We start from the raw sequence: 15,068 nt of genomic DNA on the forward strand, positions 1-15,068 counted from the left end.
TCATCAATCGCATGATATTAAGTAAAAAGTTCATCAATTTCATACAACTAATACACAATACCTGTTGTTGCTTATTGTTGTCTATGTTCGCCAATGACATGCAGTTAAGCTTATAGTGCGCCAATAGTATGCGGTTAAATCTAAAGTTCGACAACGACTTGTGGTTAAGCCAAAAATTTAAAAGTGGCATAATATTAAATCAAAAGTTCAAAATTTTTATACTGTTAATACACAATACCTATAATAGCTTTTTTGTTGATTACGTTCGCTAGTGGCATGCGGTTAAGCCTAAAATTCACCAATGGCATGCCGTGAAATATGAAGCTCGCCAGTGGCATGTGATTAAACTGAAAGTTTGCCAATGGCATGAGGTTAGTCAAAAGTTCACTAATTTCATACTGCTATTACTTTTTTGTTGATTACGTTCGCTAATAACATGCGGTTTAGCCTAAAGTTCGTTAATAGTGTGAGGTTAACTCAATAGTTCACCAAATTATAAAATTTCAAAACGATATAAAAATTATTTTTATGCAATAACACTTTCGAGAGTTTATCGAGAAAAAAAGACAAAATCGTGCTTAATTTTTAATTTGTTAAAATTCTAAAGGAATTTCTCCGACTGATGTAATCTCATCTTCCAAAGTAGTCTGTAGCAAATCTGGTATGTGGTCTGTAACTTCATACAACGGTCTATCCTTTCGAACGTCACCACCAGAAACGTTCATCTTTATTATTATTAGAGATAAAAATAAAATCCAGTTTGAATTTTTATTCTTTTCTTCTAGATTATTCGCCATGCTGACGCCAGAATATGTTGCTGATCAAATAGTTTCTGCCGTTTTAGCAAATCAAGAAGTTATTATAATACCTGGGTATTTTTCAGTGCTTGTAGCCTTGAAAGCGTAAGTAAGAGAATTTATTTTACCATTTTCCCTATTGATGCACCAGTAGGGGAAAAAAGTCTGAAAAAATTCCAGAGATGCACATTCATGTTCTTCGTTCTGAATACGCATACTTTGTATAAAGCATTTCGTAAAGGAATTTAAATTCCTCACATATTATATTAAAATGTATATACATTATATTAACTATTAATTAACCTGGAATTTAATAAATTTTTCGTATTTAATTATATATTTTATTAGACAGTTTTTATTATTTATCGAATAAAAAAACTTTAAATTATGAAACTATTTATAAACATAATTTTATACTGGAATTATTTTTAGTTCTTTAAGGTTCTTATATTGTAACAAGCTAAATATTTAGCATTAAAACGATTATTTACAGTAAATAGAATTCTTCTTTAAAAATCATTTCGTACAGAAGATATATTTAAAACTGAAAACATTTCTGTTTTTTACATATTCCTCTATGTTATACTGTGTTTGGAAAACTCAGTAAGTTCAAATTTATTTGTTGGTCCAAGAAAACTATTTCATAACTTTTTTTAATTATAAAATCTAGAAAATTAACGAGAGCTATTAAAAAAAAAATAACACCAGCCTGCAAAAAAAAGAAAAAAATTTTTGTTTGTAAAATTTTAATTGATTTATATCAGCAATGATGATGTCCTTCCAAAATGCAAACGAAATTTTATGTAACAAATAAGGATTTTTTACAAATGACGATGAAAAAATTAACAAAATGCAGTATAATTGCAACTGTAGTTACTATTAACTAAACACAATAATGCTGTTCATTTACAATATTATGATAACTTTTGTGTTTTTCTTGAAGCTTCTTTTTCGAGTTTTTCGTTTATGGTCCACATCACTGTCTCTTTTTAAAGACCAACAGTAATCGGCCATCATGTTAACATTCCACCGTCCTTGATATCTGCGTTCCATCTCCTTTATATCCTGGTGGAATCTTTCACCTTGCTCGTCACTCATTTTTCCTAAATTGTCTGGGAAGTATTCCAAATGTGAGTGAAGGAAGTGAATTTTAATGCTCATATTGCACCCCAAAAGACGATAAGTATGTAATAATTCAGTTACAAGTTCTTTGTAATTTTCTTTTCTCTCATTTCTTAAAAATCCTTCTACGACATCTTTAAATGCAACCCAAGCCTGCTTCTCTCTATTTGTCATACATTGTTCAAAATTGGAATCTTTAACTAATTTCTTTATTTGTGTTCCATCAAATACACCTTCTTTAATTTTAGCGCTAGACAATTTTGGGAACTTCGATATAAGATACTCAAAACATTTTCCACCTTTATCCAAAGCTTTCACAAACTGCTTTATGAGTCCCAATTTTATGTGAAGTGGGGGCAATAAAATATTTTGTGGATCTATCAAATATTCATTTAAAATATTCTTCTTACCAGGAATCCATTCTTGTCTCTTCGACCATATCATTTTTATCCAATGACTTTCTCTGTCCCTGCTATCCCATTCACAAATAAAGCACGGAAATTTAGTAAATCTACTTTGTTGCCCGAGAAGCAGACCTATAACCTTTAAGTCACCACATATTGCCCATTTGTGTTCAGTGTATTTTATTTTAGTGAGAAGCATCTCCATACTTTCATATGTTACTTTCATGAAAACGGAAAGTGCAACTGGAACTGATGCAAGTTTAGATTCGTTATGCAATAAAACTGCTTTTAGACTCCTCTTTGAGGAATCTATAAATAGTCGCCAATCATTCGGATTATAAGGAATATTATCTTCTAATTCATGTAACAAACCAGGTATGTCAGCACAATAAACCAAGAAATTATCAGATTTGAAAAATGATAAAAATTGCTTTTTTCGATTCCTGTACCAACTAAACGGCGTATGTGTCGTTAATAAATTTTTCTCTTTTAACCGAGAGCCTAATAATTCTGTATTTTCTTTAGTTAAACCTAAATCACGAATTAAGTCATTTAATTCGGCTTTATTAAATTTTTCAGGTACTTCATTTTTTACGGTGAAATTCAACTGCCATCAATGTTTTGAATTTTAAAATAAAAGGTTTTTTTTTTTAAATACAATTATAAGTATTTATTCAATACAAATGTATTATTTAATTTCAATGAAGTAAGAGGTTTTCAGAATTTATTTAAACAAATAAACATACATACTTTATTAATTTATCCTATCCAAATCGCAAAAAATCTGTGTATTTTTACTTATTTAAAAAATTTACTTTTCAAAAAAACTGTACGTGATACGTAAAAACTGATATTATTTTTGAAATAAGCATGCGAAAATACATAAAAAACAACTATTACTTTTAAAACAAGAAATTGTTGCAGGCTGGTGTAATCCTTCACATGGCAAATTTTGGAACAGAATTTTCTAAATGTAAATATAAGTTCATATAATTTTTTTGTTCCGAAATTTTAGAAATCAAATGTGATTGATTTTTCTTTTATTATCTTTAACACGAAATGGTGATAAATAAAACGCACTAGAAACGTTAGGAAGAGCAGATAGAAGATTTATCTAATCATTATTATATCACTTTTATATTAGATGCTAAAAATATGCGCGTTTAAATAGAGAACTATCCTGTTAATATCTTAGATCTGATTGCCACTGATAAACTAACGATATATGTAGTAAAAAATCTTATACAAATTCGCAGAATGTATAAGGAATTACAAATGCAAAAAATTATAATTTGTAGAGCACTTTAGAATATTACCTATTAAAAGTAGTAAAAAAATGCCTGGAATTCTACAAATTAAAAAGCTTCACGAACACTCAAATTAGAACTTACCATTAGAAATGGACTGAATTAAGCAGTGATCTATTAACAGAAAAGTGCATTGTCAAATACAAAATTAAAAAAAAATCTGAAAAAAATAATAGAAGGAACTTTTACTTATTCCTTTGAAGAGAGAATATAATGAATCAGTGTAATAAAAATTGCAGACCTCGGCTCATTAACTTTTGCTATAATCCAGCATAAAAAATATAAATAAAATGTGAAGTTTATGAACCCGTAATCAAGTTTTATTCGTGTTTAGCTTTTTTTGTATAATAATAAAAAAAAAAGTTTGTCTGAATTGCTTGATGCCAATTCAAAAATTGTGATTTCGCATTGGTAAAGATATTTTTAAAGTCTATCCGGTGCTGAATAATTATGTTAAGTGATTAACAGTATTTGATAAGTACAGTAACTGATTAACAGTATTCTCATTTGGCTTCTTGCCATGTTAAGAGTAACCACGCTAAGCTACTGATAGTCTAGAGAAGAAGGAATGCGGAATATTATTGAACTTTTCTATAAAAAAAAACAGCAAAAAAAAAAAAATATCTGTAACATTTTTATTTTTTACCAAGGAAAATTATTCTAATTCTTACTTAAAAAATTTGAAAAACGAATCCAAAAAATTTGAATACTGTAATTAGAATGTCGAATGCAGAAATTTTAATTTTTATTCTTTTTTTCAGGAAAAATGTCTATATTTTAAAAACCTCTCAGAATTCAATAAATTACGTTGAATGACAAAATAATTGAATAATGTTGAACGGCATTTGTTTGTTCCATCCAATGACATACTGCATTTTTTATTCGATCATCAGAAATAAGATACAGGCGAAAAATCACCTGAAACAATACAAACTATTAAATAGAAAATTTTTTTAAGTTAATTTTAAAATTCGGACACCGAGGTGCATTAAATCACTTTCATGATTACCTGTGTGACTAATTTCATAGTTGTAACTCTGAGAGTTTCATCTAGACTTTGAACACAAATATTTCTTTTTATATATATAAATATGTTGATTACTTCATATAGATAAAATGTTTTTATTGGTGTTCTTTTCATTTCATTGTTATTTAAATTTGATAATATAATCAAATTTGAAAGTATAATAATTAGTAAAAATATGGAGTAAGGATTTTTTTTATATATAAGATATAATTAGTGTTACTCTTTTCTAACATATTTGACAAATAATTCCTGGCAATTTTAAAATCGAAGTGTTATGAAATTATATTAAAAAAATTTCCACGATATATCACAGTAAAATTTTATAATATTTTAAACGAAGGGTTTAATGTAAAATTTTGCCAAGTAACTATTTTCTATCACTACGAATATTTTATTATTCTAATTCTTTCTGAATCTATTTTAATTTATATTAAAATTTTCGAGGATGATTAAAATATGAAATTAATTTAATTTCAACATTTCCACTTCCAAATCTAAAATTAATTCATTTCATTCCAATCCTTGCAACAAAGAAAAACATATTTCATAACAGACTATGAGAGGTCTTGAAAAGACAATTTTAAAACTCCATTTAAGTAAACTGAATAATTAATTTAGTTTTTGTTTAAGTTTAGACTTTAAATTAATTACGAGTTTAAACTTCTTTAAAGTTTGCTTCTTTGCAACAGTTTACTCATAGTAATAAAGCATAATTTATTACAGTCTGTGGAAGGGTATGTGAAGGTCATTTTAAAATTCTATTTTAAAATTGTATGTGAAAAAAAGTTTTTAAATTTTATTTTTATTATGTCTTTCACTTTTCAACGATTAAAAATCGAGAATAATTTTAATCGTTAAAATTATTATGACGACTTTCGTAAAATTTATTCCTAAGCAGTAATTTAATCTTAGCAATAAAGCATAATTTTTTACAGTCTGTGGAAAGGTATGTGAAAGTCATTTTAAAATTATAAAATTGTACGAAAAAGGAAGAACGTTTTAAAATTTTATTTTTATTATGTCTACACTTTTCAACGATTAAAAATTGTGAATAATTTTAATCGTTAATTATTGTTACGACTTTCGTAAAATTTGTTACTAAGCAATAATTTAATCTTAGCAATAAAGCATAATTTATTACATTCTGTTGAAGGGTATGTGAAGGTCATTTTGGTATTATATTTGGAAATTTAAAATGTGTACGTGAAAGGAAGAAAGATCTGGGATTTGCGAATTGGATTAAAATACCTGGTTGTATACACATGAATATTTATTAGTTGTAACCTTGGCAATTGTGATGGTATTCAAGGTCTTAGAAAAAAAAATCAGCTATTATATTACTGGTTTAAAAATGATATTACTAATATTATCTTTCCTTTACTTCCTTTGTTCTTATTTTACATTATTAATATTAATCTGAATTAACTATTTCGTATTTGGTGGTGGTATCAATTAATTTCTTATTTGGTTGTGGTATCAATTTATTATTAACATATTTACTATCCAAAAACAGATAAATCGTCACAAAGTTTCGCATCAGACATATTAGCAAATACTGTTTGTAAGATCGACGAGTCATTAAATTCTTGTTATGGCGTGTTCATTGGAAAGAAAAAAAGTAAATGTTTAAATGGCATCTTATGCGATTCTTTTTTCGTTAAAAATTGTTCTTGCATAGTAAAAATGATAGAGTCTATTTGTGTGGTTCCCACGGTTATTTCAATTCTTTTTATAAAAATGCATTTTATTAAACTGAAGCACAGAACAGTTCTTTAAAATATCGTTATTCTTAAGTGGAAGAAGGGAAAAAGTATAAATATTTAATTTGCTGAAAATTATTATCGTTTGCACGTTTTAAACTTGGAATACATTTCTAACGCCATTATTATTATTATTTTGGTGATAAATTAAACAATCACTTTTTAAAGAATTTGGATTTTTTTTAATTATACTAAATTTTACTATACGACTGTTTGATAAAATGTTTATATAAGATTATTGTGAAATTTTAAATGTTCTTAATTTTAAGTTTTAAAAAATCGGCTTAAAGCAAAATCTTATTAAATAACTTACAGAAATTAAGAATACTGACAGCAAATGGATTAAATTATTTTTTAAATTTAAAGTAATTCATAATTTTGCTTAAGAAATGCCATTATTGTTTAGAAAAAAACACTGAAATTCTGGAGTTCTAAATTTTTTCCTAAATTAAAACTTTAAATTATAGATTCTTGGATGAAATTTAGATAAATAAAATGTTTTTTAAATGTAAACGTTTTTAAGTCGTTCAAATCTTTTTTTTTTTTTTTGTAATATAAACAAGGATAAACATTCCATAACTGAATAACATATTTTACAAATAAAATATTATAACATAATGTCGAATGAAATACTTCGCAATTTAGAAATTTGAAAATTTTAGTTATTCTTAATGTAATTGTTACAACGCCCTTTATCAAATATGAGTGACGAGAAATACCGGGGAGCTGTTTATTTATAGGATGATATAATTAAAAGCTAATTAAAAAAACCCCCGAACCATTGCTCTCTCATTTTTTTTTCTCTCAAAACAGGATTTTGCGACTTATACTAACTGAAACCGTGGGAACTAATTGTATTATTTTGAATTCTGCTATAATACATTTAGCTATATAATTTCTTCTAATGCTGTTTTTTTCATTCGATTTTTTCTAATGTGTGTAGGCTGTTCCAAAACAACTGTCAGTGACGCTCTGATGTCTGTTTTTTTTTTAAACATTAACATATTTATTTGCCTGACTTTGTCATATCTGTGTATATCAACTCTTTAAATAACGACGGTGTAGTTTATGAGATAATTTAGTTAAATAAATAGTTAGTTAAAAGATTTTGAAAGAAAAAGTTCAGAAATTTAACCATGCATATTTAAATTTACAACAATTATCTTATGAGCATTATTACATTTGGACTTCTTCAAGAATCAGTGTGCACATTTTACACACAAATGTATATTCTTTTTAACTCCTTAATGAGTATGGCTTTCGATTTTTTCTTTCTTCCGTTGAGTTTTAAAAGAAAGATATCTTTGCAAGATATGTCTGTGACCAAGTTCCAATATCGAAACCCGATAATATAATCTGCTAGCGGGCTTGGTGCATGTTTGATTCCGTTAAGATCAAGACTTCTCACGCTGGTGTGACGTGAACATTTAGAGAGAAGAATGCCGATTTAAGTATCATCCTCGTCATTTGGCCATAGCTTACAATTTTATTTAAGAATCAAAAAGGGATTGATGCACTTTAAAAGAAAGACCTCTGGTAAGATACGTTTAGTGCCAGAGGGTTGGAATTTCAAAAACCCATTACACCGAAGACGCGACGCGTGAGCTGGCCTTATGCATGTTAGATTTCGATCAAATCTGTTCACATTAGTGTGTCGTGAATATTTGCAGAGAAGGATTAATTATCGACTACGGCCATGATTTAAAATTCGCTTAGAAATAAAAAGAAAAATATAAAATGTTTAGAACCTTACCCACATATATGAAGGTATAAAGAAATTTAGGCACAATCTTTCTTAACTGAACTAAACTAAAGTAATTTAAAGTAAACGAAGCAAGCCAGACTGCAGCATCTATCTTGTAATTTTTGTCAAAATTAGGAAGAGTAAGAAATCGCATGATTCGAGTGTCGGGCTGCAAGTCTGGTTCTTTTTATGTTTATACTCGCAATGCGGGAAACCTAAATTATAGAAATCAACACACATTATTTTCAACATAAAATGTTGCATTATTATTGTTATCATTACACGGCGATCTGAATACACACGTGTAGTTGTTGTCCTAGAAGCACTGTGTGGAATTATGAGCATCATTGCCAGTTGCCCTGGGACAGTCTACTACATTAACAGTTGCTATTTAATGCATATCGTCTGGTTATGGGTCTATTCTACTAACCTTTAACTTTCCAGGATGCTCCCTTCCAAACTAATATATATCATGAACTCACTCTTTTCACTGGAAAGTGCCATGGATGGTTTTACAGGAAGGCAGAAACAAGACTGAACGTATTTTTCATAATATGGAGGAGATTCAACTGTGTTTCGGACATTTCTCCTAGTTTTGAATGTAAAAGAAACTGGAAGATTTATATATTGAAAATATTTTCTTAATCGAAATCTTTCTGTATTGTAAAATATATTTCATATGGTTTGTCATATATTACTTTTCTGAATATGAGGTAGAGTTGTAAAGTACATTTTATTAATTTTAATTGACAAGTGTCTTTACATATTTACAGTTATTTTTTCCACGTGAAAATTTTCTGTTTCTGTCTGTGAATTGTTATTAGGTTTAAGATACTGAGGTACACTTAGTTAATATAAAGTAATTGAATTTATATTCTGATTATTATCTATAATTTTAGCCAAATCACAGCAATACCTAAACCTACCTTTACCAATTTTGTATTTTTTAAATATAAAATATGTAAAAAATATAGCCTGTAACCAGTTAACAGTTTAGATCTCTTCAGAAAATGTGTACCTAAATTGTCGTAAACACACACACACACACACACACACACACACACACACACACACACACACATGTATATATAATAAATAAATAATTATGAATATAAAAATTAAACAATTATTATTATGACATGATTATTAATATGATATAAAATCTTATTTTAATGAACATTTTAAATATGATTTTATTCCTTTCGAATGTTTATCAAGTTTTTCAAAACATTTTTATGACTGTCGAGCATTTAAAAAATGCTAACAAAATGTAAATAATCGTTTTCTATTTTTATATTTAATTCGTCACTTGAGAAGTACAAGTTATTTTCTCCTAGGAAAATATTTTATTTTATTCTTATTTTGAATTTAGGAATTAAGAAGATGAATGTTTATGAATTTGAATGTTGTAGATTTATTTTATATTTAAATGTTTATCAAACATTCGTATTCAGATTTTGAATTTGTTTAATAGATTTCTTAATAACTTTTTTGTATTCTTATAGAATTTATCTATAAAATAAGACGAAAATTGTGTTGTTTTCATGTAAATATTTTTTTAAACGTTTAATAAGGGTAAATACTATTTCAGTTTTTTTATATACTTTTCTAGTATATATTTTAATTGTATAAGTTCATTAGTGCCAAAATGTGCAAATGTCATGCTGTGAAATCTATGTTTAGCTTTTTTACATTTTCTTAATATGAGTATAAACCAAAGATTTATTTCTATTATGATTTAAATCTAGTCATATAATTCAGATTTATTGTGTGCTTTCTTTAGATAATTTTGATTGTTTAAAATGTGTGTTCCTAAGGTTATAAAAAGTTTATTTTGATGCAAATTGGATTATTTGAAATTTATTAGCCTATTTCTTACACTTATGTTTGTAATGAAATTTTAGTAGGTAATTTTTAAAAGTATTTATATGGCAAATAGGTTAATTTAATTTAATTAATTAAAAGTATTTATATGGCAAATAGGTTAATATTTTTCAAAATTGACTAATTTAGTTGAATTCCCGCCAATTTAGGCATATCAGTCTATTCTAAATCCACTCTTTACAGAAAAAACTTATTTATTCCTAAAAAATCGTTTTCAAATATTAAAAATTTTACGCTTGAAAATCATGAAGTTTTTTTTTTCTATGAATCATGTTATCAAATTAAAAAATTATTGCTCATTGAAAATTAAAATCTAAATAATTTTCGAAAATTAGATTTTTTTTATGGGCTTATTTAAAGAATTTTGCATTTGTCAGTTAATTTTTTTAAAATCCATCTAATCACCATCCATATTTTATATATATTTTTTATATATATATTCCGAACAACTTCTTTAATGTAACAAATTAAATTAACCATTTAAGAAACCGATTTTTATTTCATTATGGCTAGAACTCGATTTAATTGGATTAATCCCATTAAAGGATTAAAAATAAAACAATCGTGAAAAATTTGGGTATTCTTATCTATTACAGTTTTATATGGAATTAAACTTCCACAAAAATTCCATGGAACATATGTTATGACAGTTTGTACAAATATTTTTGTTTATTTCATGTTTAATTTGATGTTTTTTTCCAGCACATCAAAGATCATTTACTCTTAATAGATGCCGATATAGAATTTAGTCATATTTTTATCATTTAGTCTTAAAGAAAAAAATAATTTTTGTTGATGTTGTTGTAGTTTTATATTGTATTACAAATTATAAGCTAGTCTGTTTGTTGTATGTCATGTCGGAAAAACTTATATTGAACAGATTTTCATCAGGGTAAATGTTTTAAAATATTTAATTATTACTTTAGCACTGCTTAAAGCTGCACTAACTATTCCTACTTATATTTTCTCTTATCTGTTTTAAATTAATGTTTTTTTTTTAATTTTTTGTCTTTGAATTGTTTTTTCGATAATGATTATCCAATAATAATGTGATGTTATTGTATGTTGCTGTAATAAATTAATTTTCATGACCAAAGAAAATTGCTATTTGATTGTGTAATTTTGTAATAAATGTTAACATAGTTATGAAATCGTATTAAAAATGATTTAGACGGCATTCCATTTATAAATTATTATCTGACTAATGGATGAATTATAAAATTTTCTATTTAACGAATTTTGAATTTAATGGGGAGAACTTAATTTTATAGTTGTTAGAAAAATTTTAATAGCAAACACTTCGTGCATTCTTTTAGAATAATTGGCGGCAGATTTGAAAATGCACAATATAATAGTGGCTCGTTCACAATAAAATACGTACTCACATTTTCATTACTATGATTATATGCACATTAAATTTTACATTAAGTTACATAACACAATCATCAATTTTACATTAAGTTACATACCCAGCTACTTGTGCGCATTTCATGTGCATTAAAAGTATTTATTTTGATAGTAATCGAACGTAAAATCATTATTCCTGTCCTCATATAATGTATATTTCGATTGTCAGTCATTGATTTCGAATACTTTTCTTCATTTTTAATTATATTTATGTTAACAATTTCTTTTATAACTTGTAAGTTAAGTAATTTTTATTAATAGTTTAATAAATCCGTTTGAATAATTAAAATCTATTGACAGACTGCTGGACCATATTATTTCAAAAATGTTTTAAATATAATTATTTAGGCTAAATCAACCTGGTTTGAATCCCTGCATGAGGGTGAACCTTGAAAAAGTCTTCAGGTCGGATTCATCATTTCCTTCATTTTTTTTCTCCTTCTTTTGACTCCATCTAATTCTTAACTGCTTTTCAATTTAATATTTATTTCTGATTTGGTTTCAAATTTCAACTAATTTTAATTCGATTTCCTTTCTTTATCTTTTAAAAAATGTTTTTTATACACTAAACTTGAAACCTTTTTTGAACATATATTTTCCTTTCTGAATTACGACTGAAAAGAGAAGAGAGAGAGAAAAAACTGAATTCGTAATGAAAAAAGAATTTCAAATTCCTAATGAAAAGAAACTTGTTTACATCACGTAAACTCAACGTGATATGGTTCAGTGCCATTGAGCCAAAAGAGCGGCAGGAATGTCCTAGAAGAAAGAACCTTTCATGGAACAATTTTTTAAAAAAACAAACAAACCAAATTTAGGGTTAAGATTAAATAATCCTTTTCGGATTTTCACTTTCACTCCATATTTGCGCTTTTTTTTTTTTTTTTTTTTTTTTTAATGATTTTGACATTGAATGAAAGGAAGTATTCGTTTAAAAACGAATAGCTGAATAGAGGAAACAATGAAAAGGTTTACTATTAATGAAACGTATTATGTATGCCAAACGATATTTGCTCTTTGTTGTAATGTGCATTTCAGAGATCTTGGCTATTTGCCAAAAGCTGAAGTTTTATATTCAGCTGCTATAAAATAAACAAAAATATATTTCTATGCCATCAAATGAACATGTGACTGTTACTCATTCGTATTTTATCATGTACAGAGTATGTAAAAGAGAAAGTAATCGTCAAAGTATTTAACCACCAGGTTTTGATATATCACGCTTCAGTTCAAAAATAATTCGCAAAATTCGTCTCTCTTTCTGTTTGTGTATAGGATGATATTTGAGTTATGCCGATAAATTTTCGTGTGAGTTTTACATTAAATTTGTAGATTTTTGTCAAGTTTTGAAAGATATCTATTCTCAAGAACTTTTCACCTGTCTGTTTGTCCATACGCAAATCAGCATTATAGTTACTAAACGAAAAAAGCTGGATGGTTAAAACTAAACTATTATCTGTGTCAGATTTTGAGGCAAATTCGCCAATGTGTTAACTGTCTGTCCATTTGTATATTCGCATGCATATAAATGCAATAACTCAAAAACGCAAGGATTTAGATAGATGAAATTTGGTATGTGATTTTGTTACTAAAAGTGCTGTTTTTTGCTTCGAATTTGGAATTAAAATCACCAAAAGGGCTGACTGTCCGTCGGTCTGTGCATTAAATTTGACATGTGATCCTGTTATAAAAATTGAGTTTTGTTCCAAATTTTGGTTTCAATATGTCCTCAAAATAGCATCTAAAATGCATACCCGGTTTAATTTTCTATTCTATGAAGAACAAAAAGTTTTGAGAGGAAAAAATTGTAAAAATATAAAACTGCTGTCGCAAATTTCAAGTTATCATGTGAGAACATTATTATTATTTTTTAAAAATCAATGTTTGTCTTAATTAATTTAAGTTATTAACCAGTTTAAATAGGTTTTTGAAACAATCATGTGATCAACAGATATTTAGAAGAACGATCAAAACAGATCAGTGAAGCTCCAAAACTTTTTCTTAATGTCAATTTCTTTTTTTTTAACAAAAATCCGGTTTAAACTAGTTTGGAAAGATCACATGACTATTGTATTGCGCAATCGTTAATTTTTAGAAAAGCTATAGTTTTTTTTTTCCATCTCAAAATGTTATTTATATCCTTTTTTGTGCTCCTTCGGGCGATAACTTCTTACGACCCATGCCTTTTATTGGCCAGACAGGAAAATCGGGTACATGGCGGACATTCGCGCCAAGTTCTAACTTTTCGTTGGCGATAAGTCGCCAAATGTGATAACCTTCTTTATCATTTTCTAATAACTTTAAAAGCGAAAAATTGATGCCTAGAAAGCGATAAAACGCCAATTTTCTGCCCGTGGATTTTGTGGCTTCAAAAACCCTCAAACCGAAACAACATCATGTTCTCACATAATTAAAAACAATGAGCAATTTTTAGCTGAAACCACATTTGCTGTTATGACTGAAAAAACAGTATATACTTAATTGATTGATATGACGGAAAAGGAAATATAATTCGTATTGATAGCTCATATCAGCACATATTATCTTACATAATGCGTAATGCTCTTTTGTATTGGTAACATAAAAATCACACTACAATAATTCTCTTGGTTTTAATTAAATTATTTAAAATAATTATACTGAGATGGCTTGAATTATATTATACTGTTATATAATTGCATATGAACAGAAGTTAGTTTCATTACAGATATATTTGGAATTATTAAAAAGCTTACTACACATTAAAAATATCCTGAACTTAGAGGGTTAAAGTATGATACGAAGCACAGGTGTAAAAAATATTCCTAGAAGCATCACAATTTTAAATAATTGCTATAATGGAGACTTTTGTAAGAATAACTTCAACATATAGTTCTGATGATTTTTTTTTCAGAAATGTTAAGAACTGGAAACGAAATATAGCTTTTATTTAATCGGAGATCTTTTTTAAATAGAAAATGTCGTTTGTTTTGGAATCGGATTGAGTGAATGTTATTTGATATCTATTGTAGGTATCTGCTATCGTACATTGCTGACGATGGAACACTGGTCTTACCAGCGGGTGTGGTACCCCCCCCCCCAATTTTTTTTTCGGATACGCTCTGATAAACTTGTCATGCTAGAGAACGACGTGCCTGGCATTGGCGTATAATAGTTACGAAATATTAACTTTTAGCATGAATTTAGCATTTTTACTGAATTTGTCCTATCATCCTTGATGAGTTAGTTGTCTGATGATTTATACTTGGCATAAAAAAAAAAGGTTAAATAAAAAATCTAATAAAAAAATCTAATTTGTGTTTTAGACACGTTTTTCTCAACCGATTGAAACAAAAAAAATTGATTCAAAATTGCAATTGTAGTCACAAAATCTCAAACCAAATTTGATATACAGGGTGTTCATTAATTATTGTCGGGGTTTCCGTACCTCATAACTTTCGAATAAAAAATATTACGCAAAAACCGATTACGTATTCGTAAATTACAACTCAAAGAATTTTATAAATGATATTAAAGTGTAAAGCTTGCACAATTTGCACTTTGTAGGTATTCAGCTGAAGGCGATTCTTTGAGTTGTACTTTACGAATACATAATTCTTTGAGTTGTAATTTACGT

General features: G+C 27.3%; 1 protein-coding gene across 2 annotated transcripts in view; it reads left to right on the plus strand.

Moving 5' to 3' along the window:
* The window catches only part of LOC129971347 (short-chain dehydrogenase/reductase family 16C member 6-like), a 77,855-nt gene that overhangs the window by 36,696 nt on the left and 26,091 nt on the right, over positions 1 to 15,068 (plus strand). Inside the window, exons 3-4 of one of the 2 annotated variants that reach the window (XM_056085021.1) lie at positions 786 to 902; positions 8,606 to 11,154. In XM_056085021.1, coding sequence (XP_055940996.1) covers positions 786 to 902; positions 8,606 to 8,699 — 211 coding nt within the window. In that variant the 3' untranslated portion in view covers positions 8,700 to 11,154. Of the gene's footprint in view, positions 1 to 785; positions 903 to 8,605; positions 11,155 to 15,068 lie in introns of those variants that run through there. The other variant, XM_056085020.1, reaches the window with a different exon arrangement.

The sequence above is a fragment of the Argiope bruennichi genome, chromosome 6, assembly GCF_947563725.1.
Source record: "Argiope bruennichi chromosome 6, qqArgBrue1.1, whole genome shotgun sequence".
In the NCBI taxonomy this organism is placed as follows: domain Eukaryota; kingdom Metazoa; phylum Arthropoda; class Arachnida; order Araneae; family Araneidae; genus Argiope; species Argiope bruennichi.